Source organism: Ictidomys tridecemlineatus, chromosome 10 (genome assembly GCF_052094955.1).
Source record: "Ictidomys tridecemlineatus isolate mIctTri1 chromosome 10, mIctTri1.hap1, whole genome shotgun sequence".
Classification (NCBI taxonomy): domain Eukaryota; kingdom Metazoa; phylum Chordata; class Mammalia; order Rodentia; family Sciuridae; genus Ictidomys; species Ictidomys tridecemlineatus.
In genome coordinates, this window is record NC_135486.1 from 3,349,109 (window position 1) to 3,376,306 (window position 27,198).

The 27,198-nt window shown below is 35.5% G+C and overlaps 1 protein-coding gene across 3 annotated transcripts in view; it reads left to right on the forward strand.

The window, feature by feature from the left end:
- The window catches only part of Dcaf6 (DDB1 and CUL4 associated factor 6), a 109,039-nt gene that overhangs the window by 6,344 nt on the left and 75,497 nt on the right, over window positions 1-27,198 (forward strand). For all 3 annotated transcript variants that reach the window (XM_078022260.1, XM_078022261.1, XM_078022262.1), the window contains exons 2-4: window positions 7,714-7,775; window positions 15,793-15,885; window positions 24,629-24,814. In XM_078022260.1, the coding sequence (XP_077878386.1) occupies window positions 7,714-7,775; window positions 15,793-15,885; window positions 24,629-24,814 (341 nt within the window). The remainder of the gene's footprint in view (window positions 1-7,713; window positions 7,776-15,792; window positions 15,886-24,628; window positions 24,815-27,198) is intronic.

A 27,198-nucleotide genomic window follows, 5' to 3' on the forward strand; every position in this document is an offset into this window, starting at 1 on the left:
GTGTATATGTATGTGTGTATTCCATGCAGTTTAACCTACTAATTTTAATTAAGTAATTTTAATAGATTAATGTTGACTTTAATTAGTTAATAGACTAATGAGATAGGGAACAGTTCTATCTAAAGGACTCTTTTTGAGACCCTTGTGTAACCTTGGCCACATCCTTCCCTCCCCACTGCTAACCCCTGGCAGCCACCATTTTGTTCTTCATCCCTATAATTTTTGTCACCTAAAGAATACTATTTAGGCTGCACATGGTATTGCATGCCCATAGTTGGGAGGCTGAGGTAGCAGGATCTCTTGAGCCCGCAATTCTGTACTCATGGGGCAAATAGTGAGATCTCATCTCCAAAAAAAAAAAAAAAAGAAAAAGAATGTTGTATAGACAGTATATGTATTTAACCTTATAAATTATAGTGTGTAACCTTTTGAGATTGGAGTTTTCATTCAGACTAATTTTATCTTGAGATCCATCCAACTTGTTGTATGCATAGTTTATTCTTTTTTATTGTTGAGTAGTGGTCTAGAGTATGAGTGTGTGGTTTTGAATATTTGGATTCTTCCAGTTTGGGGCTAAGAATAAGTTGTTAATATTTTTGCACATGGGGGAATGCACTGATGCATGTCTGCAATTCCAGTGACTCAGGAGACAGAAGCAGGAGGATTGCAGGTTTCAGTAACTTTGTGAGATGGGAATTTCGTTTTGCGATAAAGCACCCCTGGGTTCAATCCCTGGCATTAAAAAAAAAATTATGCCCAGATTTTATACTAACATGAATTTTAATTTGGGCTGTTTGGTAAGTGTATTGTTTCATTTTGTAAGAAGCTTCCATACTCGTTTTCCAGTGGCATTTTACCAAAAAAAACTACATTTTTACATGGGAAATGTAGTTTCTCTGTATCCTATCGTTTGATGTTACCTCTTTTTTAAAATTTTAATAATTTTTGCTAGGTGTCTAGTGATGTCTCATTTGTTTAAATATGCATTTCCCTAATGACTAATGATGTTGCATATCTTTTCATGTGTTTTTTTGCCACCTGTATATTTTCAGTGAAATATCTCAGTTTTCTTCATTCCTGGATTATTATTTTTCAGCTGTTGAGTTTTGAGTATTTTAGGTATTAGTCCTTTGTTAGATATGTGGTTTGCAAATATTTTCTGCCAGTCTGTAGCTTGTTTTTCATTCTTTTTAATTTTAAATTGTAGATGGACACAATACCTTTATTTTAATATTTTTTTAGTTGTCAGTGGACCTTTGTTTGTTCGTTTATATGTGGTGCTGAGGATGGAACCCTGTGCCTCACACGTGTCTGGCACTGAGCCACAACCCAGCCATTGCATTCTCATCAGAGGGTCTTTTGTAGAGCCAAGGTTTTAAATTTTGGTAAGGTCCAGTTTAGCATTTTTTTTCTTTTATGGATTGTTGTAGCATTATAAGTCAAAGAACTTAGCTCAATACTGTATTCTAAAGATCGTTTCCTATGTGTTCTTTCTAGAATTTTATAGTTTTACATTTAAGTCCAGTATCTATTTTGAGTTAATTTTTATATGAGGTATGAGATTTAGCCTGAAATTCACTTTTTCTTTTTTGAGTACCAGGGATTAAATTCCAGAGCTCTCTCACTGAGCCACATCTCCAGCCCTGTTTTGTATTTTATTTAGAGAAGGGTCTCACTGAGTTGCTTACCACCTCATTTTTGCTGAGGCTGGCTTTGAACTCCTGATCCTCAGCCTCCCAAGCCGCTGGGATTACAGGTATACACCACTGTGCCTGGCTCTGAAATTCATTTTGTTCACGTCTGGCACGGTGTATTTCAAAGTTGTTTCCTTTATTGAATTGCTTTTGCATCTTTTTTTTTTTTTTTAATCATTTGGACATATTTATGTTGATCTAAATCTGAGTGCTCAATTCTGCTTAATTGATATCTCTCTCTTTCTGTGAATATCATACTGTTTCTCTTTTTTGGATAGGGGGACCAAACCCAGGCTCTTTACCACTAAATTAGGCCCCCAATCCTTTTATTTTGAAGTAGGGTTTTACTAAGTTGCAACGACTGTGCTTGAACTTGGCATCCTCCTACCTTAGGCTCCCCAGTTCCTGGGATTTCGGTTGTGTGCCACCATGTCTGGCCTCCGACTACTGTGTTTCTGTAGTTGTATACTAATCTTTAACATTAGGGTAGAATGATTTCTCCCTTTTTTTTTTTTCATCTTTTTTTTAAAGTTATTATGATTGTTCTAGATCCTTTACCTTTCCATATAACTCTTAAGCATAAACTTGTCCATGTTTCCAAATATATTGCTAGAATTTTGATAGGTATTTACTTAAACATCAATTTGGGAAGAGTCATATGTTATTGAGTCTTCTAATACATGAATGCAGTATGTCTGTTTGTTTACATATTTGATTTCTTTCATCAGCAATTTGTAATTACAAGATACAGATCTTCAACAATTTTTTTTTTATTTAATTGTCTTTAGACCAGTTGTGATAGTATTGTGTTTAAGTACAATTTCCACATGTTCATTGTTGGTATATAAAAGTGTGATTACTTTTTGTGTGTTAATCTTGTATCCATTGACCTTGCTGAATTTATTTATTATTAGTTCAAGTAGTTTTTTGAGTACATTGTTAGGGATTTTGTATACAGACAATTCTGTCATCTTCCTATAGGAATAGTTTTATTTCTTTTTATCTAAATTTGTCTGTCTTTTCCTTGCCTTGTTACATTGGTGAGAACTATGTTGAATAACAGTTGTAGAGTGGATATCCTTGTTTTATTTTTTATTTTAGGTAGAAAGCAGTCACTGTTTCATCATTAAATAAGTGAGCAATAGGGTCTTTTTTTTGGGAGGGTGGGGCGCTCATTAGATTGAGGAAATTTCCCTCCTGCTGAGTTGCTGAGTGTTTGTCCTGAATGGGTTTAATCAGAGAAGCAGAACGTGCATACATATGCATAAAGATGTTTTATAGGGATTTGACCTTATTTAATTACTCACCAAAACATTTTTATAAGTTATTCTCTTCATGTCTGATGCTGGGGCTTGACATCTGCAGGACAGGCAGTTGGGAAGGGAAGGCATTGTAAAGTAAGAGAGAACAAAGACAAGATATGTGATTTCAAAAGAGCCCAAGCAGGATCCCAAGAAGACAGAACACTGTGTCAATTCACAGTGTCTCTAATCTAATTGATATGGGTGTTCTGTAGGAACAGCTGACGCACTTGGTCATGGACCTAAATATAACAGTTGGTCTAGTGTTTGAAGAAACTAAAGGAGGATACAAGGGAAAGTGGGGCAGTTGAAGGCCTAGTTGCTGTCTATTCCAGAAGATGAGGCAGTAGATAGGTATTAAGGTTTGTCAAGTACATGAGCATCATCTGCTCCAGACTTCTAGGTTTTAAAAATAATATGGCTTCTGTTTTATTTCCGCTCTCTAAGCCCACTGTAAAAATGTCTGTGACTCATTCTAAGCAGAAACATAGAGGGAAGGAATTCTGGGGAACAGTTTAGTCTGGCTGTGTTGAGACAGTTTGGAGCTACCACACTTACTCTTTTGCTTGTTGTTCAATGTAAGGTGTATGGGAGGGCTGGGTGGGTCAATTCTGCCCCTCCCTTAAGGATAGGCAGTTTGTCTCCCATTCCTCTGACATTTTGCCTTTGCCTAAGAGGGTGTGAGTAGGGAAGGTTGCTGAGGTCCTGTCTGTCAGGGCTCCAGGCATTTGCTTCCCGTGAGGGAACAGCCTAGAAAATGAATGGAGTTCTATACTCTTTGAGACAAGGATCTTCTGTGTGTCCTGCCCAGTTTTCATAGTCTTATGGAGAAGAGCTGGCCACTGAGTATAGACTGCCTGTGTCTAGGGTTCCTGTAGATTCTGAGCTGTCTTTGTAGCCCACAGTGGGTATTCGGTGTCCATTTAAATTTTCCCTGATTTCTTCTTACCTGCTACATGACGTTCTCCTCCTTGTGCCAAGAAGAAAACAGTTCTATATCCCACTGCTCCTTGGAGAAGGTGGTTGTCTTTGGTGTGCATTTCTCCTTGTTACCTGTCTGAGCCATGGCAACCAGAAAAGGTTGTATCTGAAGGCTTAGTCATTAGCCATGACACATGTTACTGTGGGGTCATGAAAATGTGTCTGGGGGTTTACCCAGCACTTGTGATTTCTGAAATCAAACTAACAGCCAATGGGACTGCTGTGGGTCTAAATGTGTGTGCCCCTCCAAAGTTCCTGTGTTGCAATCCTAGCCCCTAAGGTAATGGTGTTAAGAGGTGGGGCCTTTGGGAGTGATTGGGTTATGATGGCAGAGCCCTCATGAATGAATTAGTGCCTTTATAAAAGAGGTCTTAATGAGCTTCCTTGCCTCTTCTACCATCTGAGGGAACAGTGAGAAGGTGCTATCTATATGGAACTGGCACCTACCAGACACCAGATTTGCCAGTACCTTGATCTTGAACTTCCAGCATCTGTTACTATGGGAAATAAGATTCTCTTCTTCATAAGCTACCTGGACTAAGACATTTTGTTACAGTGGCCTGAATGAACCAAGTTGGGGCCCATGAATAGGAAAGGAAGGCCTGATAGTGGGCTAGGAATGGCAGTATGTGTGGTATGTGAGAAGTTCATGTTAGAAAGCTCAGAGGACAATACTGTCAAATGAAAATGGAATAAAACTTTGTTAAAATGCTCTTCCATTTCTTTTCAGTAACATTGGCATAACTGTTTTTCCTCAGTCAGTTAACTCCTTTACTGAAGTTATATATTTTTAAAAAAATTGTCTTTTCAGACAATCTTAAATTAGAACAACCCACACACATCTAGAGAACTGGTTTTAAATGTCTACAGTATTTCAGGCACGTTTAGAAGTTGTGCATATGCTAATCATAATGTTATAATCTTATAACAAACCTGTGATATTTTTAGTATTATTCTTACTTTTACAAATGTAAAAAACTAAGGCTTTGAGGGATAAAGAGTTTCACCCAGCATAAATGTTGTATGTCCAAGATAGATATTTATTAAACCTGTGTTCTTGTCCCAAACACTGTAGTGTGGAGGTGGAGGTATATATGTGGACACACAAATCAGAAAGTTGTTTAATGAGTTATACAACTACCGAAATGATCAATAATTAGCTCCTAATTGTCATTGAAAGATGTTCACTAAGTATTATTGGGAAAACAGGATGGGATAATATCCTAATTATTTATTCACTAATTCAGCAAATGTATACTGAATGCTTTGTGCTAGGCACTGTTCTAACACTGAGGAGACTTGACCAAATGAGCGCTCCTCTGATGGAGCTTATTATCAATCATTAGACACAGATAGTGGAGGTAGAATTGTAAAAGGGATCTTGGGGTACAGAAAGAGTTGAGTAGAAAGTTCATCCATAACAAACATGGGGTTGTTGGGAGAGGATTCTCCATGGCCTCTTTTCATTCTGCACATCTTGTGAGCGGAGACTCCCCCAACTGCTTTTTTCTGGACTGTCTTCAATGATGTTTATATAGAGAACAGCCTTGGAAGATACATTGTCTCCTGGAACAGAGGGCAAGTTTGTTTACTGTCTAGTTTAACACAAACAGTGCTGCACTTCTGGATAAAGTTGAGGCCAACATGCTAGATAAGAGGTTGGGTCCCCCAGCTCAGGCTCTTCATTGGTGATCCAGACTCACTGCGTGCCATCCACCCACACCTCTCCGAGGTGCCCTCTGGGGCTTGGGAGGTCGGGAGCCAGTGTGAACCTGAAGCTCACATTGCTTGCATGCTGTAAGTAGCAAGTCTTTTGAGTCTTCTGCTACTATGCAAGAAATAGTATCAGGCTAGCTGGTGATCTTGCACATAGGCCAGAACCTTCACAGTTTTTAATGACATTCAGACATGAGTTTAATTTTAGAGAGCTCAATTTTTATAAGTTAGTTCTTTCTTACTCTATGGTGGTTTTTATCTTGTAGAAGCCCATATCTGGACAGCACAGTCAGTTTTATCTCCACAGTCACATGTAAAAATGTCATTTAGGACCTAACTGTATCATGTCTCAGTGCTTAAATTTAGGTGTAAATTTCACAGGTGAGAGTTTTTGCCAGAATAGCTCAGTTTATCTTCTATTCTCTTATGTCCTACTACCATTTTCTCTAGACCAAAATGGCTAGAGCTGGGTTTGAAACCAGATTTTTAAAATTTGGGGAAAAAAAAGTTTCTAGTATTTTAGCATTTTAATGAGTTCTAATTGCTGTCTTATTGTTAATTTGAATACTTTGTTTCTTAAGTCTAATTCATAATTTATCAGGATTATCAAGACTGCTTTTAGCCAAAAGGAGAGGAGTTTTTAAAAAGAAAATTACCTGTTTGCCACAGGTAGCATCTTTTTAAAACAAAATCAGATTTTAAAAGTTAATTATATGAAGAACAACCTAGTTCATGAAAACACTTTACTGAGTTTCTCTAGGTTGTTTTATTTTTAAAATCTAGGTACCATGGACCATCCTCCACAAAACATCCCCATAACTTACATTTTAACCTGTATATTTACTCTTTACCTAGCCATCTTAACAGTTATAATTAGGGAAATAAAACAAATTGGCTTCAAGGAGGATCTTGATCTTTACCTTGAGTGAAAAGAAAACACAATAATTTGTCCTATGTAACAGTATATGGAGAATATAGTCAGATTTAATTTTATTGGAGAGCTCATCAAGCCTGATTGTACTTATTTAATTGTCACCTTTTGTCATAAATTCAGCTCTCTTTCACTACGGTTTCTGAATAAACATGCTTTTTAGTCCATCTTTGGTAAAGTTCTTGGAGGGACAAACTGAACTTTGACTAAAGTTCAAAGGGGGAAATTTTTGGGGGGTGGGTACCAGGTATTGAACTTGGGGGCATTCAACCACTGAGGCACATCCTCAGCCCTATTTTGTATTTTATTTTAAAGACAGGGTCTCACCAAGTTGCTTAGCACCTTGCTGTTGCTGAGACTGGCTTTGAACCCATGGTCCTCCTGCCTCAGCTTCCCGAGCTACTGGGAGCTGCATGCCCAGCTCAAAGAGGGAGCTTTATTTGTGCAATATTTTAGCTATTCTGCTGTTGCTGGACATTGGGCTAATTTTATTTTTTTGGTGTCACATTTCATCACTAAAATTTAATATATTTTTAAGATTTCTAAAATTGAGATTTGCTTAAAAATTGGTGGCATCTTATTACCACTGTTTGCCACCCTATTTTAAATTGAAAACTTTATCCCTATCCACAACCCTCACTTATTCTCCTTCATACTTTATTCTTTCTACATAATGCTCTCACTAACTTGACATATTGTTCGTTGTCTTTATTTTATGAGAGGAGGCGATCTTTTCTGTGTTGTTACCACTGTAACAAGCTCTTGAAATTAGCTGGAACAGGGAGCACCACATAAATATCTGTTGAGTGAATTGATGAATGAATATATATTTGAATGTTTACATGGCCCAGGTACTGTGCAAAGTCCTTTCTTCCCTTGATTCATTTAGTCCTGTACACATGAGGTGTAGGTCTGCTAACGCATGAGCCAGGGCTCAGGAGGTTAATTTGCCCAGTGTCACTCAGCTTATGAATGGCAGAGCTGAAATTTGAGCTTGAGTCTACCTTATTATGCCAGATTTTAGGCTTTTAATTTCTTTTGATACTTTTTGTCAGTAGTATGATTTATTTAGTTCTTTCTTTTTAAACAGGAAGAAGAGAATTTATCCAAAGATTGAAACTTGAAGCAACTCTAAATGTGCATGATGGCTGTGTAAGTAATAGTTAATTTTCATTTATGAAGTACTTACAATTATGAAGTATGTGTATTAAATTAATATTTGATAATAGGCCCCAATCATCCTAGGAGGCTTTGTAACTAACTTTAATAAAATGAGAGAATAAGGGTTGGAGGTGTAGCTCAGTGGTAGAGTACCTTCCAGGCATGTGCAAGGCCCTGGGTTCCATCCCTAGGATCACTAAATAAATAGTCTAGATTTTTTAATTTATGTTTATTTTTTGGTACTGGAGATTGAACCTATGGGCACTCTACCACTGAGCTACATCTTTAGGCCCTTTGTTTTGAGACAGGGTCTTGCTAAGTTGCTGAGGCGCTATCTTGAATTTGTGATTCCCCTGTCTCAGCCTCCTGAGATGCTAGGATTACAGGCATGTACTACTGTGCTTTTATATTAAAAGATAAAAAGTGTATTTGAATTTAGAAAAGTACTTGTAAGGTTTTTTAAAGTGAGTTTTCAAATATCAAAAGCCTTCCTCCTTCACTCTGCTGAAACTGCTTTTGTAGTTACTTGTGCTCTTTGTATTTCCACAACTGTGATCATTTTCTAGAAACTTTAACCATCAGTTGAATCCAGCCTTTCTTAAAAATACTTTTTTCTGTTATTTCTACATTCTTTTTTCTTTTTTTTTTTTCTGTCTTCTGTCTTTTTAGCTGACGACTCTTCCACCTCTTGACATTTAGATGTTAGGTGGTCAGAGACTCTGGTGGGACCTTCCACCTTCTTGTCTCTAGTTCCGTGGCTCCTGGAATAGCGGGTCCAACTCCACTTTAACTTTTCCAGTTGCGTGTCTCATAGGCATTCAGATTTAACAGGTCAAAAACACAGAGCCCTTTTCTTTTTAAAAATTTCAAACATACTTTTCTTACACTCATTGCCTGGATATAGCAGTTATTAAGATTGTTAATGAGGGGCTGGGGTTGTGGGTCAGCAGTAGAGTGCTCACCTTGCATGTGTGAGATCCTGGGTTCGATCCTCAGCACCACATAAAAATAAATAAATGAAATAAAGGTATTGTGTCCAACTACAACTAAAAAATAAATATTTAAATTTACAAAAAGATTGTTAATGTTTACTTCTGTTTCATTTTCCTTAGTTCTTTCACTCTTGCCCTAAGGATTTTAAAGCAATGGACATTTTCTTTTCTTTTCTCTTTTTTTTCTACCAACTGAGCTGTATCCCCAGCCCTAAAGGACATTTTCTTATATGACCAAAATGTCATTATGCTTTTTATGGTGTGGTGGGGCTGGGGGGAGCGCTACTGGGGATTGAACTCAGGGGCACTCAGCCACTGATCACACCCCCAGCCCTATTTTGTATTTTATTTAGAGGCAGGGTCTCACTGAGTTGCTTAGTGCCTTGCTTTTGCTGAGACTGGCTTTGAACTTGCCATCCCCCTGCCTCAGCCTTCTAAGCCCCTGGGATTATAAGCATGCACCACCATGCCCACCACCATTTTGCATTTTAATTAGAATTAACAGTATATTTTTAGTGTCATATAATACATCGACTATAATGAAATTTCCCTCATTATAACAGTATCTTTTTATAGTTATTTTGTTCAGAGATGATCTAGATCAGCTCCTTATCTTGATCACTGTGCTTATTAAGTTTTTAATTTTTTTTTTTAAAGAGAGAGAGAATTTTAATATTTATTTATTTTTTTAGTTTTCGGCAGACACAACATCTTTGTATGTGGTGCTGAGGATCGAACCCGGGCCACACACATGCCAGGCGAGCGTGCTACCGCTTGAGCCACATCCCCAGCCTAAGTTTTTTAATTTTTAGTTTTGTTGTACTGGGGACCGAATCCAGGGCTTTGCTCGTATCAAGTAAGTGCTCTACCAGTGAGCTACTATGCCCTCAGTCCCTACTATAGTTCTCAAATTTTTATTCAGGTCTGTACCCTGCTAGACTTGTTAGAGGAAACAGTTCAATTTTCCTATGGGACTGTTTCACGCGCTAGATTTGTTTGTTTTCTTGTGATGTTATTAAGTCACTTCTAGCAGTTTGATTAGATTCTCCTTGGCAAGTGTACTTAAGTTATACTATATACTGTAATGAATAAAGAAGCTTATGGTATTTTGTTTTCCTACTTTTGGTTAGGCTAAGATTTATCAAAGAATTTGAGTTGTCAAACGAATACTTAATTTTCTTCCTTGAATTTGCAACTTTATTTCAGTAAATAGATCTGCCATCCATTTGGATGCTTAAGATAAAAAACTTCTAGTTATCCTTGATCTTGCTTTCCTCAGCTTTCACATTCAAAGTCTACCCATGAATAAATTCTACCTTGAGAATTTATCTGGAATCCATCCCAATCTTTTTGTCTACTATTCAATTTAGGCTCTTCTTATCTTTTTCTCTTTTTTTTTTTTTTAAGAAATATAATATGTCATACACATGCCAAGTCCTCCATGGGAATTGGTCTTTTTTTTTTTTTTTTTAGAGAGAGAGAGGAATTTTTTAATATTTATTTTTTAGTTATCGGCGGACACAACATCTTTTGTTTGTATGTGGTGCTGAGGATCGAACCCGGGCCGCACGTATGCCAGGCGAGCATGCTACCACTTGAGCCACATCCCCAGCCCTCTTTCTCTCTTTTTTCTCTTTCTTCAAGGTGAAGAAAGATTAAACCCAGCATGTTGGGCAAGTTCTCTGCCATTGAGCTGTACCCAGTCCTAGGTTATCCTCTTCTTTTGCCTAAACTACTTGCACTATCACCTTATTTTATACTTTATTCCACTCTGATTTTCCTAAAATATCTTCAACACGCAAATGCTAAATTACAAATCTAGTCATGGTTAGTTAGCAAAAACACCCATATGTCCCCCTCCCAATCAGAGGGGCAGCGTTGGTTCAGTCCACTTTGTGTGCTCAGTGCTCATAGTTGACACACACACAGCCCATGGCTGGCTTGCCACATCTCCACATTCTCATTGCTCAAAGCTGGGGGGGGGACTTGGTTCCTATGTGGCAATTCCTGACAACTTATGCTTTCTGAGAATTATTAGGGCTTCTCAGAATTATTGTTGTTTTCAGTCTCTCCAGTATTCACTCTAACTTTGAACCACATATATAAAATCCTTTTGTTTTGTTGTTCATAAAGATAACTTTTTTTCTTGAATACCAGGGATTGAACCCAGTGCCTCAATCATGCTAGGCAAGCACTCTACCACTGAGCTACACTCCCAGATCCAGCCCTCTTTTTTTCTGCTTTAGATACTGGGGTTTAACCGAGGAGTGCTTTACTACTAAGGTATATCCTCCAGCCCTTTTTATTTATTTATTTTGACATAGGATCTCACTGAGTTGTTTAGGGCCTCACTAAGTTGCTGAGGCTGGCCTTGAACTTGTGTTCCTCTTGTCTCAGCATCGTGATTCACTGGAACACACTCATGTGGTGTGTGCCACATGCCTGCCCCGTAGCTCTTTTTAATTTTATATTGAGACAAGATCTTGCTAAATTTCCCAGGGTGTCCTTGAACATAGGATTCTATTCAGCATTGAGTTACTGGTATTATAGACATGTACCAGAGGCTACCATTGTAAGGCCCTGCGTTATTTGGTACTTTCTACCTTTGCTGTTCTTAAATATGCCAAGTATACCTGTGCCCTATGTATTTTATGCTTTAAACCTAGAACTCTTCCTCCACATTTCTGTGAAGCTTACTTCATTTCATTCAGCACTCTTTTAACAATTACCTATCAGAGAAGCTTTCCCTGACCATGCTAATTAATTAGTGTGCCAACCTTGATCAGTGTCTCTTTTTCTGGTAGGTTCCTCCAACTCCATGGTGGGTATTTTCTGACATTTAATTACATAAGCCCATTAATTTGATCTTAGTTAACATACCTGCCCCCTTTGTTCTGGATTACTTAACTGAGGAGACATGTTTTGGATTTTTCCGCCCTTTCAATTAATATCAAGAGGAGCACATAGCATACATGTGGCACTTATGAATTGTTCATTTAAGAGTCTTAGAGTGTGTTATGCATTGAATTTTATGTCTTTTCTGGACCTGGGGTCAAAACTTTTACTTACCTACCCAAAGGAGACTATTTTAGAGCTAACTGCAAATTGATTCTCCTTCATGATGTGCAGTTGCCATTTTTATATTTTTAAGTTTATACAGCTGTGTATTGTGCATCATCTCAGTTTTAAAAATATTTTTCAGGTTTTGCTGAGTATATTCTCAAATATTTTTTATAGGGTGAGTGGAAAGTAAACTCTTCTTACAATTTTAAACCTCTTTTTTCTCTGCCTTCACATTTGATCAATGATTTGGGTGGTTTTATAGAATTCTAGTCGGACTTTATTTTCATGTAGTATTTTTGAAGACCTTTTGACGTCCAGTGTAGAAAGGGACAATGCCAGTCTAATTTTCAAAATTACAAAATAACTGTATGCTTATGAATTAAGTATTTGTGTTTAAATTTTGTAGAGATTTTAAAGATCTTTATTGAGATATAGTTGACTATACTGTTGAAATTGTGTATTTTAATAAGTTTAGCTTATGTATACATTCATGAAGTCATCACCACAGTCAGGATCATAAGTTTATCTGTCACCCATTAATGTCAGTGTGCCCTCTCATTTCTCACCACCACCTAGCGACTGACCTCCTATTCATCACTGTAAATCAGTTCACATTTTTTTGAATTTTATATAAATGGAATCATCCAGGTTTTTTTTTTTTTTGTATATGTTGGGAATTTTACCTCAAGTACTTTGTTAAGCACCTACATTGTTGTCTTCTTGAACTAACCTTTGAATCAGTATGAAAGGTCTTCCTTTTTCTCTGATCCCTTTCTGTGCTTTGAAATCTGCTATATCTGCCAGCTTTCTTTTGATTAGTTAGTATGTATATTTTCTCTTTATTTATTTTTACTATTAATAAGTGTCTTATGTTTAAAGTATAGATAACATATTTGAGTCTTTTTTTTTTTTTGCTCCACTCTGGCAGTCTCTTAATGAGTGCATTTATACTGTTGATGTTTAAGGTGATTATTGATATAGTTGGATTATCATTATTATTTTTTCTTTTCTATTTGTTGCCCTTGCTTTTTGTTCCATTTTTTTTTTTTTTGTCTTTGGTCTCTTTTGCCTTTTGTGATTTAATTGAACCTTTTATTTCATTTTCTCTTAGGTTTACTGTTTTTAAAAACTCTTGGTGTTTGCAAAATACATCCACATCGAATCCAAGTCTGCTTTATTCAGAGAACACCATACTGCTTTATTAGTAGTTGAGTACATAATTAACCCTGAATTCTCTCTTTTGTACTTTGTATTAATGCTGTCATTAATTTCAGTTTCAGACATAGATATAAGCATATTTGTATACAATTGAAAATTATTTTGAACAATAAGAAGTGCTCTTTGTTTAGTAATTAAGAATAATGAAGAAGCATAATAAGTATTTTATCATCATTTATTCCTCTTTAATATTCTTCATTTTGTAGATCCAAGTTTCTTATCTATATTATTTTCCTTTTCTCTAAAGAATTTAGGTCTTTTGGGCAATAAATAATTGAAAAAAAAATATTTCTTGCATGATTTTGAAGGATAATTTTATAGGATACAGAAATTTCTGGGTTTGTGTTTATTTTCTCTTAACACTTAAGTATTTTCATTTTACTCTCTTTTTTCTTAAATGATTTTTAAAATTTTAAAAATATCTTTATATTTATTTATTTATTTTTTTATGTGGGGCTGAGGATTAAACCCAGGGCCTCACGCTTGCCTCGCTTGCCCCTCTTACATGATTTTTGAGAAGTCAGATGTAATTCTCTTTTTGCTACATGAGATGGAACCCAGAGGTGCTTAACTACTTATATTCTTATAAGTAGTTATAAGCCCTTCTTATATTTTATTTAGAGATGGGTCTCACCAAGTTACTTAGGGCCTAAGTTACTGAGGCTGGCATTGAACTTGATATCCTCCTCCTCAGCCTCCCCAGCCTCATGTGTCACCGTGCCTGGTCAGATATAATTCTTATCTTTATTTGTCTGTGAATAGGTGTTACTTCCCTTTGGCTTCTTTCAGAATCAGAATTTTTAGTTTTTTTCTATTGGGTAAAATTATATGTCTAGGTAAAGAAGTTCTTTTTATTTTTTAAATAAGTAAAAAAAAAAATATATATATATATAATTTGAAAATGGACACAATACCTGTATTTTATTTATTATTTTTATGTGGTGCTGAGGATCGAACCCAGTGCCTCACATGTGCCAGGCAAGCTCTCTACCACTGAGCCACAACCCCAGCCTGTGGAGTTCTTTTGCTATTCATTTTGCCAGGTCTTCTCTGAGATTCTTAAATCTGTGGTTTGGTATCTGACATTAATTGGGGGCTATTCTCAGTCATTATTGTCTCCAGTTTTTTCCTTTTTCTCTCTCTTCCTTTATCTTCTGGTGTATCCATTATACACAAATTGAATCTTCTGTGTGTGACAGTCCTTGGTTATTCTGTTTAGGGTTTGGATTTGTTTGTTTATTTTCTTTTTTGCTCCAGTCTTTGGTCTTGCTTCAGTTTTGTGGGTTACTGTTGCTATATCCTCAAGGTCAGAGATTCTTTCCTTAACTATGTCCCATCTACTAATCAGCCTATCAAAGACATTCTTCTTTTCTATTTTTATCTTAGACTTCCCTCTCTCTCTGCTTTATGTTGCCCTCTGTTCTTACTTGCTGTTTGCTTTATCCTTTAGAGCCTTTGGTATGTTAATCATAGTAGTTTCCACTTCCTAGTCCAGTATTTCCAATAGCTTTGCCATGTTTGGTTCCAATACTTGCTTTGTCCTTTCACATTTTATTTTGGCCTTTTAGTATGCTTTGTAATTTTTTTCTTATTGCCCTTCAATGGTATACTTGGTAAAAGGAACTGGTGTAAATAGGGTTTTTTTTTTTTTTTTTTGGCTGGGGGAGTGGGTACCCAGGATTGAACTTGGTACTCAACCACTGAGCCACATCCCCAGCCCTGTTTGTGTTTTATTTAGAGACAGGGTCTCACTGAGTTGCTTAGCACCTTGCTGTTGCTGACGCTGGCTTTGAACTCTTCATCCTCCTGCCTCAGCCTTCCTAGCTGCTAGGATTTCAGGTGTGTGCCATCGCACCCAGCTGTAAATAGGTTTTTAGTAATGTGGCGGTAAGGGTCTAGAAGGGTCTAGGTCTTGTAGTCCTATTTTTATGTCTCAATCTCTTAATGTGTCTGTGCCTTTGGTGTCTGAACTTCACAATGGATTCTATGCCCCTTCTTATCTACTTTAGGTTAGACTGATAATAAAGTGGACGGAAATTAGGTCTATGATGTAGAAGGATAGAGATGGCTAGAGTTCAGAATTTCTCTTTATCCATGTCATTTAAAGTCTGATAAAATTCTAGCAGATTTAGATCTGGTTAAATAGTTTCTTTCAAGGATAGTTCTTGTTAAGAATGCAGTACTTTACTGAATTTCAAAATGGTTCTTTGACTAAAGGACAAGGAGATTTTTCTCGAAAATTTTATTTTATAGAACCTAGATGAACCACTGAAGTTAAAACTCATCAAAATATGTGTCCCTGTGATGGCAGTTACCTGTAATTTTTAACAATACACTTGTTCTTTCTGACCCTCCAATAGCTTCATCAGTTATGGTTCAGGTTTTCAGGTTTTCTTGTCCTGACATTGTTTCCTGCTGAAGTTTTATTTTACCTGTACACTTTTGGTCTCTGTGGACTTAGTGGTAGCAAGTTCTCCTATGTTCTCACTTCTCTGAAGCTGACTTGTTGATATTGTGTTTTTTCAGCTTTTCACTTATTGTTAGGTTGGAGTGGTTTTTTTCAGTGGAATTAAGAACTGAAGTTTGTTTATTTCAATACTTAAATTCTAATACTTTTTTCCTATAGATATCACCTCATTAGTGATATAAATTTTGTACTATCAGGTAAGTGAAAGATGTTATGTATATACTTTATGTACAGTTTGCTTATATTTCTTTTTTTGCTTTCTTTTTAGGTTAATACAATCTGTTGGAATGACACTGGAGAATATATATTATCTGGCTCAGATGACACCAAGTTAGTAATTAGTAATCCTTACAGCAGAAAGGTAAAGTAGTTAAAAAAAAAATACTCTGATTTGCCAAAATTAATGATAAAATTTAGAAGTTATTACATGTAGCTTCCTTAGTTCCCTTGGGAGCTGTGTAAGACTTTAATCAGCCTTACACTCTAGAAAACTTAAATATGTTTCATTTTATTCAAGTGCATAATAGTTGTCCAAGTGACATTATCCCAGTAACATTGTTAGGCATAAAGACAATGACCTTTTTTTTAAACCTTTAGCATAAAGATGTCTCAGTAAATGAATTTCCTTACCATTGTAATTTATTTGTAGCATATTAGAAATAACTTTAAATTTTTACTGTTTGTAAAGCAAGGGTATCTCCAAATTGGGTGCTTTTTTTGTTTTATAAATATTTTCAGATATATAAATATTCACAGTAGAACTAATAATGCACATTAGTGAAGTTAGATTACTAGTTTTCCAAAAGAATTGGAGTTTTAAATCTCAGTAATCCTTATTCATACTTACGACATTCTGTATATAGCAATTTCAGTTTTATAAACATGTTCAAGTATGCTGATTTTAATATTTATAAGGAATAGTAAAAGTGTTCAAGATTTTAAAATTTATTTAAAATTTCTATAGATAATGAAAAAAATTTCTATTCTGTCACCTAGAATGAGCTTATCTCAACTGGCATAGTTAGTATGTTTACTTTCACTATTAATTTTTATTTTAAGGAAAGATTACTTTTAAAAGTAAAGGTTTTACTGTGCAGACTTTAGGCTGTTATGTGAAACAGGCCACTACTAGTTTCATTCTTTTGTTCCCTAAAATATTATGGACTATATTTTTATTGTACTGTTACATTTTCTTAAGACACAAAGTTGCGGGGCTGGGGATGTGGCTCAAGCGGTAGCGCGCTCGCCTAGCATGCGTGCGGCCCGGGTTCGATCCTCAGCAGCACCACATACCAACAAAGATGTTGTGTCCGCCGAGAACTAAGAAAAAATAAATAAATGTTAAAATTCTCTCTCTCTCTCTCTAAAAAAAAAAAAAAAAAAAAAGACACAAAGTTGCTATTCTCTGCCCAGCAATGTGCTAGGTAAAATGATATAAAGTATAATTTGTAGGCATACAGTGCTCTTAATTTATTTTGATCTTGTTCTTGTGGATTTTGAAGTGTCCAGTTTGTTGTTAGTAGCAAATGGTTAAATAATAACAATATAGTCTGATAAATACTGTAGTATTATGTAGTTCAAGGTAAAATTGGTAATGATATTGAGGACACAAAGCTAGTTGTGCTCTACTTGTACAAAAAGGATTTCTTAAAGGAGGTTTTTCTATCATGTTTGTAAGAGTTTGCCTTATTCATTTGGGGAGTTTTTAATTGCTACTCCAGACAAAGCATTCAGTTGCATAACTCTTCTGGTTATAAGCCATATAAGAAGTGTTTTCATGTACACAGAACACATTTATAAAGATCCCTTAACTATTTTACAATGTGCTATGTATAAAATATGAATTGAGAAAATTAGTTTCATGTGTTACTTTAGTATAATATTTTAACATTTTAAAGTTTGGGTATTTTGAAGTTTAGAATAGTGTGAACAAAGTTGCCAACTTAGTCATTGTTTCATTACTTTTAGTTGAAATTTAATCTTTTAAAAATTTAATAGTATTTAAAACTTTTTAGATAATAGTCAACTCACTGTCATGTGACTAATTCTCAGGTAGCTTATTTTAATTACTACTACTACTTAAGAATGTTCAATTTGCTTAAAACACAAAAACATCGAAAGATAGTGTACCATGATCAAGTGGGGTTCATCCCAGAGATGCAAGGTTGGATCAACATGCAGAAATCAATATGTGTAATTCATCACATCAGTAGACTTAAAAGATAAGATCCATATGATCTTCTCAATAGATACAGAAAAAGCATTTGACAAAACACAGCACCCTTTCATGTTCAAAACACTAGAAAAATTAGGGATAACAGGAACATATCTCAACATCGTAAAAGAAAGCTATGCTAAGCCCCAGGCCAACATCATTCTAAATAGAGAAAAATTGAAAGCATTTCCTCTAAAAACTGGAATAAGACAGGTATGTCCTCTTTCACCACTTCTATCTAACATAGTTCTTGAAACACTGGCCAGAGCAATTAGGTGAAAGAAATTCAAGGCATATGGATAGGTAAAGAAGAACGCAAATCAGTGCTATTTGCTGACAATATGATTCTATACCTAGAAGACCCAAAAAATTCCACCAGAAAACTTCTAGAACTAGTAAATGAATTCAGCAAAGTAGCAGGATACAAAATCAACACCCATAAATCAAATGCATTTCTGTATATTAGTGACAAATCCTCTGAAAAGGAAACAAGGAAAAGGAAACAAAGAAAACTATCCTATTTATAATAGCCTTAAAAAAATAAAATAGTTGGCAATCAACTTAACAAAAGAAGTGAAAGACCTCTACAATGAAAATTACAGAATGCTAAAGAAAGAAATTAAAGAAGACCTTACAATATGGAAAGATCTCCCTTGTTCTTTTATAGGCAGAATTAATATTGTCAAAATGACCACACTACAAAAAGCACTATGCTGATTTAATGCAATTCCAATCAAAATTCGAATGACATTCCTCATAGAAATAGAAAAGGTAGTCATGAAATTCTTCTGGAAAAGAGACCCAGGATAGCTAAAGCAATCCTTAGCAAGAAGAATGAAGCATCATGATACCAGACCATAATCTATACTACAGGGTAATAGTAACAAAAACAGCATAGTATTGGTACCAAAATAGACTTGTAGATCAATGTACAGAATAGAGGACACAGAGACTAACCCACATAATATAATTATAGTTATCTTATATTAGACAAAGTTGCCAAAAATGCACAAAACTCAACTCAAATTGGATCAAGGACCTACAAGTTAAACCAGAGACACTGTGTCTGTTAGAAGAAAAAGTAGGTCCAAATCTCCATCATGTGGGATTAGGCCCCAACTTCTTTTATAAGACTCATAGTGCAAGAATTAATAACAAGAATCAATAAATGGGATAGATTCACACTAAAAAGCTTCTTCTCCGCAAAAGAAACAATCTGTGAGGTGAATAGAGAGCCTACTAATTGGGAACAAATTCTTACCATATGCACTATCTCCAGAATATGTAAAGAACTAAAAAATCTTTTAACACCTAAAAAACAACCCAATCAATAAATGGGCCAAGGAACTGAACAGACACTGCTCAGAAGAAGATATACAATCAATCAAATATATGAAAAAGTGTTCAATATCTCTAGCAATTAGAGAAATGCAAATCAAAACTACTCTAGGATTTCATCTCACTCCAGTCAGAATGGCAGGTATTAAGGATACAAACAATAATAAGTGCTGGCGAGGATGGTGGGGAAAAGGCCCACTCATACACTGCTGGTGGGATTGCAAAATAGTGCAGCCAATATGAAAGCAGTATGGAGATTTCTTGGAAAACTGGGAATGGAACCACCATTTGACCCAGCTATGTCCCCAAAGGACTTCAGAACAGCATACTACAGGGAGACAGCACAATTCACAACAGCTAAACTGTGGAACCAACCTAGATGCCCTTCTGTAGATGCATGGATAAAGAAAATGTGATATATATACACAATGGAATATTATTCAGCATTGAAAGAGAATAAAATCATGGCATTTGCAGGCAAATGGATGGAGCTGGAGAATATAATGCTAAGTGAAATTAGCCAATCCCAAAAAAACAAATGCCGAATGGTTTCTCTGGCTTAAGGATGCTGATTCATAATATGCTGCAGTGGGGGTGATGGGAAGATTAAATGAACTCTAGATAGGGCAAAGGGCAAAGGGGAAGGGGGGGAAGGGAGAGGGCAGAGGAGTAGGAAAGATGGTGGAATGGGATGGTCATCGTGACCCTAAGTACATATATGAAGACATGAAGGATGTGACTCTACTTTGTGTACAACCAGAGATATGTAAAATTGTGCTCTATGTGTAATATGAATTATGTGTTCTCTTGTCATATATAACATTAAAATAACAAAAGAATGTTCAATTTTCAAGAATAAGAAAACATAACTACTGAATGATAAAGATATAAACAGCTGACTGGTTTTAGTAAAAAGCATTTGTGTGACATTTTTTAGACTCCTTGTACCATTTACAAAGGGAAATCAATTTTATTTGTGGCTAAACAGTTATTTTTTTAATTTTAATAATTTTAAAAAATTTATGTATCACAGTGAAAAGCATTACACATGTAGAACATAATTTTTCATATTTCTGGTTGTATATAAAGTATGTTCACACCAATTTGTGTCTTCATACATGTACTTTAGATAATAATGTCCATCACATTCCACCATCATTTCTAATCCCATGCCCCCTCCCTCCCTTCCTACTTCTCTTCCCTATCTAGAGTTCCTCTGTTTGCCCATGCTACCCCTCCTTATTTCAGAGAAAACATATGGCATTTGTTTTTATGGGATTGGCTAACTTCACTTAGTATTATCTTCTCTAACTCCATCCATTTAACCTGCAAATGCCATGATTTTATTCTCTTTTATTGCTGAGTAATATTTCATTGTGTATATATGCCACATTTTTCTTATCCATTCATCTATAAACAGTTGTTTTAAAAGTTTGTAAGATCTTCAACATTTAGAACCATTTAAAGTTCTGGTTAAGGATAGGAATATAGTTGTCCCATGCGAAATTTGTTCCAGGATCTCTGTGCATATCAAAATCTGTGGATGCTCAATTCTCTTATATAATGAAATGGATAGTATTTGCATATAATTCCACACACATGTTCCCATGTACTTTTTAGTCATTTCCGTTATGTTAAGTTGTTCTTGTACTATATGTTGCTTAGAGAATAATGATGAAATTAGTACATGATTAGTGTAGAGACAAAACTTTTTTTGGTCTGTGGTTGATTGTATCTGCAAATGTGGAACCATGGATAGGAATTGTTGACTATATATTTCCCAGCTGCCTCTCAGCTCTTTGTTATTTTGTTTTTGTTTTGGAGGGTCATTTTTATTAAATTTCCAATGTCATATCTTTTTTTGTTTGTTTGTTTGTTAGTTTTTTTGGTGCTGGGGCTCAAACCCAGGGCCTTGCACATGCAAGGCAAGCACTCTACCAACTGAGCTATAGCCCCAGCCCCTAATGCCATATCTTTTTTAACATCTATTCTTTTAATAATTCTGAAAATGTATCTCTATTGTTTTTTTCAATAGTAGCAACTAAAATGACGGGTGGTAGCAGTTGTAGACCCAGAACAATCACATAGTAATTTCAACAGGGAAACTTTAATATGAAGAATTATTACCAATAAAACGGGATCAGAATAATAAGAGCTTGTCTATTAAAATGTTTAAAAGACTTAAAATATTGCAGAAATAACAGATATAGTGAGCCACCGCTGAGATAAACTACTTAAAGAAATGCCCCCTCTCTCTAGTGCTAACATCTGGATGTTTGTTGGAAAGGGCATGATATGGCTCATTGGGTGGCAGAGCAGCAGTTGCTGTAATGCTATGCTAGTGGAACTAGGGGGCGTTCCCTTGGAATTGTTGGAATACCTCCTCTAGGGCACTGTCCTACAGCCTGTCTCAGGACTTGGGGAGATGGTATTGCAGGAAACGCAGGTGACTGCTAGGTACTGCAGAGTTCATGTGGGAGCTTGTCATAGCTGATCAGCTTGCAGCTCTCCACACTGTCTCAGGCACTGTGGAACCTGTGCATGTCTCAGAGCCTGCTCGGGAGGACATCAGGAAAGGAACGGAACTCCTCTCTCTGTAACATCCTTCCAGAGCTTTCTGTTATCAGAGCTTACATTATGCCAACTTACAAAGGAAACACACTTAACTGGGCCAGATCCACTGTGTAGTCTGTAGAAATAAAAGGTAAATTTGGAGTTGAGAGGCAGTAATTTGATACATGGCACAGTAGTTGTACCCGTGTGTCTTTTTTGGTACTACTTCAGCATGAGCTTTATTTCATTAATATTTAGGTCTCTGAATGAAGAAGAGTTCCATGGTAATTTTTAATTGCATTATTATTAGTATAATGGTACATGTAGGCTTGTGTTAGTTTTCTATCACTCGAGCCAAGTTATTTAAGTTTTCCAAACCATTTTCCTTTTACATAAATTAAGAATCACAATTTCATGTCTAAAATCTTTTCTAAGATAAATATTTTATATTTCTGTTGCTCTCTGCCTTGTGAAAAATTTTTGTTTATTTAGGTTAGATAATGGTATATGAACAGGCTGGCTGGCTGTTCTAGCTGGATCTTGCAAGGTATAATTTACTTCGAAATTTGCTTATAGGTTTACAGAACCTATTCATCAGCTGAGTAGTTTAAGAAATGATTTTTTCAGTTTATAGTGACTAGATTATAATCTGATTAAATAAACTATGACATCACACTGAATTTTAATTATAATCATGTTTTGATTTTTATTGGTGCTTAGTTCTTGAGTTCACATAAAGAGGATATATACAACTTTCTGTATTGGCGAAAATGTTTAATACCACTAGTTTTACAGACTATAATATATGAATTACAGGAAGTTAGCTACTTGAAAAACATTAGACTAAGGAGTTATGGCCGTATGAGTGACTTACACATAGCTACTACTGTAAACCACCCTAATGTGTCAACAGGGTTAAAGACTTATTTCAAGGACTTCACAATTAATTTTTCTATTTATTTCATGATATCAATGGCAGGTTAGTTCTTTTATAGTATCTTTCTCAATTTGGATTTTTCTGGTTGATCTTCATGAGTAGATTCAGAGTAAATATTTTTGTTGAGAATCCCCCACAGGTGGTATTTGATATTGGTGATGTTAGATTTGATCCCTCCATTGGGTTACCCTTTGAAACTAATAGCTATCCTGTGAGATGGTTTATTGAAACTATGTGAATATTCTTTCCCAGGCCTTTCATTTGGCGGTTTTCATTTGATGATCCTATCTGAATCAATTTTTATGAAAGAGCAATTTTAAAAATTGTCATTCCTTCTATTTTATTTATTTAATTAGGAAGGGAATTGAACCCTGGGCCTCATACATGATAGACAAAACACTATCACTTAACTATACTCCCAAGCATGGCCTTCTACATTTATTAGTTTATATTTGTGTTGGTCAGCTTTCTGCCATTGTGAGCGAGTACTTGAGATAACCAACTTATATAAAGAAAAGGTTTATTTTGTCGTACAGTTTTGGAGATTTCTTTTCATGGTTGTTTGGACCTCTGACAAGGTATGTTATGGTGAGCATGTGGAAGAGCAAAGCCTCTTTCTTAACTTCATAACCAAGAAGTTGAGAAGAGGAATTACAGACCAGGGTCTACAATAGTCTTTAAGAGATATGCTGTCAGGGAACTGAGGACCTCCAAAAGGCCCACCTGTGGAAGGTGCTACCACTTCCCAGTAGCTCCATTCTCACTCATGGGCCTTTGGAAGACATCAGAGTTCAACCTAGAGCAACATTCTGTAAATAGAACACTTTTGTTCCTGTCACCTTTAAAAAAAAAAAGCAACTATGGACTTAACAGATTTTAATTTTTTCAATGTGTTGTGATTTATCAATGATTTTTTTTGGGGGGGGGGATGCTCAAATTATCACAAATTTATTCCATGGGACAAAACCAAGCTCTGTTGTTTTGTTTTCCCCAGTTTTTTCACAGTCACAACAGATGCTCCTGTTTACCTTGTACATCATTGTCTACCCATTGTGGAAATATACCTGTTTATTCAACTAGTTTCTTGTTTTTTCTATTGAAAATAAAATTCAATAAGTAACTCTGTGTGTGTGTGTGTGTGTGTGTGTGTGTGTGTGAGAGAGAGAGAGAGAGAGAGAGAGAGAGAGAGAGAGAGAGAGAGATTGTTTGAGGTACTCTTAGTGCTTTGAGTTTCCTAATTTCTCCCCACTGGGGGTGTACCATTTAGCACTCTACTAGCCATGGTTAAGAACCTGTTTTCCACAGGCTCACTTCCACAGGCTCACTTGTCAAGCTTTTGAATTTTTGCCAAGTTCTGTTAAGAGAGAATTAGTATCTTTGTGTAATTTTAATTTGCATTTCTCTTACAAAAAAGTAGTATTTTTCTGTATTTTTTTAAGGGTTATTTGTGTATCTGCAGATTTTCGATTTAGATCTTTTGCCCATCTTTGAGGAAAAAAAAATCAGGTCTTGTCGGTTATTTTTGCTTCCGAATTTTACTGCTAGGGTAATTTTTCCTTTATTTGCAGTGTATGTTAAATATATTAAAATTTTAAACTTTATATCTGTTACAGTAATTGTGGTCTTCATAATATAAGTAAGTTATTGGAACTTCTGCTATATCCTCATCTGTACCATTTTGTTACTTTGATAATATGAGTCATTTAAATTCAGTTTGTTTATCCTAAAAGGAAATAACTTAATCATCCAGCATCCCATCAATATCAAAAGTCAGTCCAAATAGTTCTTTCTTAGTAGTTTTATGATTGAGTGAAGTAAACCATGTAAGTGGAAAATGCACATTTACTTTTCATGGCACTGTTCGCATTGATGATAGGCAGTATTCCCATCTCAGAGGGAAAAATATGTGAGATTCTGATTCTAATTATGATAGTTGGGAATTAAAGGATAATCTTGTGTTGAGATGAGAATGTTAATGAGAATTTATTACTTATGATTATTTTAAATATGAATTTTTTCCTAGGAAAAATTAATTACGACTACTTTCTCTGTGTTTTTTAGGTTTTGACGACAATTCGTTCAGGGCATCGAGCAAATATATTTAGTGCAAAGTTCTTACCATGCACAAATGACAAGCAGATTGTATCCTGTTCTGGAGACGGAGTAATATTTTATACAAATGTTGAGCAAGATGCAGAAACCAACAGACAATGCCAGTTTACATGCCATTATGGAACTACGTATGAGGTACAGTGTTAGGATATCCATTCTATCTGTGGAAATGTATGTTTTTGAATAAGAATGTGATGTGTGTGTATATATATACACATATAGATGTGTATATATAGGTACACATTCATGATTGATTAGAATTCAACAAGCATTTGAGAAAATTTATCTTGATAGACTTGTGGATAAAGTTAAGAAATAAGATGCACGTAATAGTCTTATGAGATGGTTTGTAATTGTTTGAGCAAACATACTTTAAGGAAACATGCCAGCACTTTAAGGTTGCCTCTGTTACTATGCTACATGGCTCTGCATTAGGTTTTAACCTCTCAAATACTTTTATCATGTGCTTTTGTAAAGTCATTGGTGGCAAACTTAAACTGTGTTCATTTGTTTCTGTTGGTAATAACACTGGGTAGATTATAAAGAAAAGAATTTTACTTGACTGATGGTTGTATATTTGGAGGTGCTGCCTTTCTGGCAGAGTCCCTAAGGCACTGCAGGTTATCATATGGCAGTAGACAGGGAACACCTGCATACAGTACACATATGTGCATGGGTATTCTGGTCTTATAAAACCACCAGCACTCAATCGGGGTTGCATCTTAATGGCCTGATCTAATCCCATTTATACCCCTCTAATACCTCCACCTCTAACAGTCATGGTTGGAACTAAATTTCTACCCTCTTACTACTCAGAATGGGGATTAAATTCAAACACATGAAATCCTGGAATTCAGAGAACTGTATATCAAGATCTTAGCATTTATCAAATTTTCACATTAGAAGAAATACTAGTAGGCCAAAAAAGAAAAAAAAAAAAGAGGGAGAGATTTGTGGAGTATCTGTTTATAAGCTCAAACCTTGAGCCGAACTGAATGAGGTAGAGTGATTTATGACTCAGTTTATACTTCTTAATTTAGTTCAGAAATATCACTCACAGCACCTAGTGCACTTTTAACATGTTTGCTTCTGATTTCTTTATATCAAATTGTTGATTAACCTGTTAATTGTTTTCCATCATTTGAATTTCAGTTCTTTTGTATTGTTTTGTTTTCTGCTTATATCAATAACAGGGAACTGGGTTTTGTTTCTTACCCATTCTCAAAATTTTGACCCATCTTTGGAAATTTTAGTCAACTTAAAATTATGGTGAATACTGATACCTTTGGGTCTATTTATGTGTCTTATTGTTTGGGTTTTGTTTTGTTTTTGTGGGGCTGGGACTTGAACACAGGGCCTTGCATGTGCTGGGCAAGTACTCTACCACTGAGCCACACCCCTACTCTGTGTGTATTTTCCAGTTTTCCTCTATTGATGGCATCTCTTTTTTTCATCCACTTTTCAAAGTGCTTGGAGGTCTTTCCTTTTGTCTGTTTTGTTCTGCTGCTTGCTTGGAAGGTGGACATGCGTGTCTTTTATTCTGGAGGTTGCCTCGTTTGGTTTCACAGGAATATTTGACAAAGCCTAAAGTCAGTATCTTCATACTTCTCCTAAATGAAGGACTGTAAAATAGCTCTTGTCTAATTTTAAATAATTATGTTGTTCAGAACTTGGTTATATTCTGTTTTCTTTCATGAAGTAGACAATATCATTGTTCACTAGTCAGTGTTTAGGTTTACCTCTGTATTTACAAGATAAATACCTTTGACTCATCATTCCTGATCTTTTTGTTCTTTAAAGTAAACCATTTGGCAGTACCTTTACTGGTACTTTTTTGATAAAAAAATGATTTTAATTTCCTTTTCTTTTCTGTAATTTGTTAGAAAATATCCTCTTTCTCCTCCTCACCCTTAGTACCAGCTCTTGAAAGGCAGCTTTTCCGAGTACAGCCTTTGTTTGATGTACAAACAAAGTGATAGCATTAGTGTGATAGCCTTAGTGTTCTGAGTTTCTTAGTTGTTTGAGGTTACAAAGTTAGCTTTCAATCTAATTGTGCTTCTTTTTTAGGTGTTTTTTCTCTCTCTCTCTCTCTTATTTTTTTTTTAACTATTTTCCGTTCTTTTTTTTTTTTGGCTAGTTCTTCTTTTGTATGTCACAACAATGTATCTTAGTATGGAATTTTCCCCCCATACTAAGGATTTATTGATGTTCTCATGTCATAAATTGGCATCTTCAATAATATTGGAAATTTGTAGTCAATAATAAGTCTTTGGTCATTACTTCTTCATTATTTTATTTACTTTGTGCTGAAATTTTGATTAGCTGTATATTAGACCTTCTTCTATCCATTGTTCTGAATTTTTGAAATTGAGGGGCTGTGGTTGTAGCTCAGTGGTAGAGGGCTTGCCTAGCATGTGTGAGGCACTGGGTTTGATCCTCAGCACCACATAAAAATGAATAAACTAAAGGTATAAAAAATGTTGTATCTGTTTATAAAAAAAACACATTGAGAAAAGGCA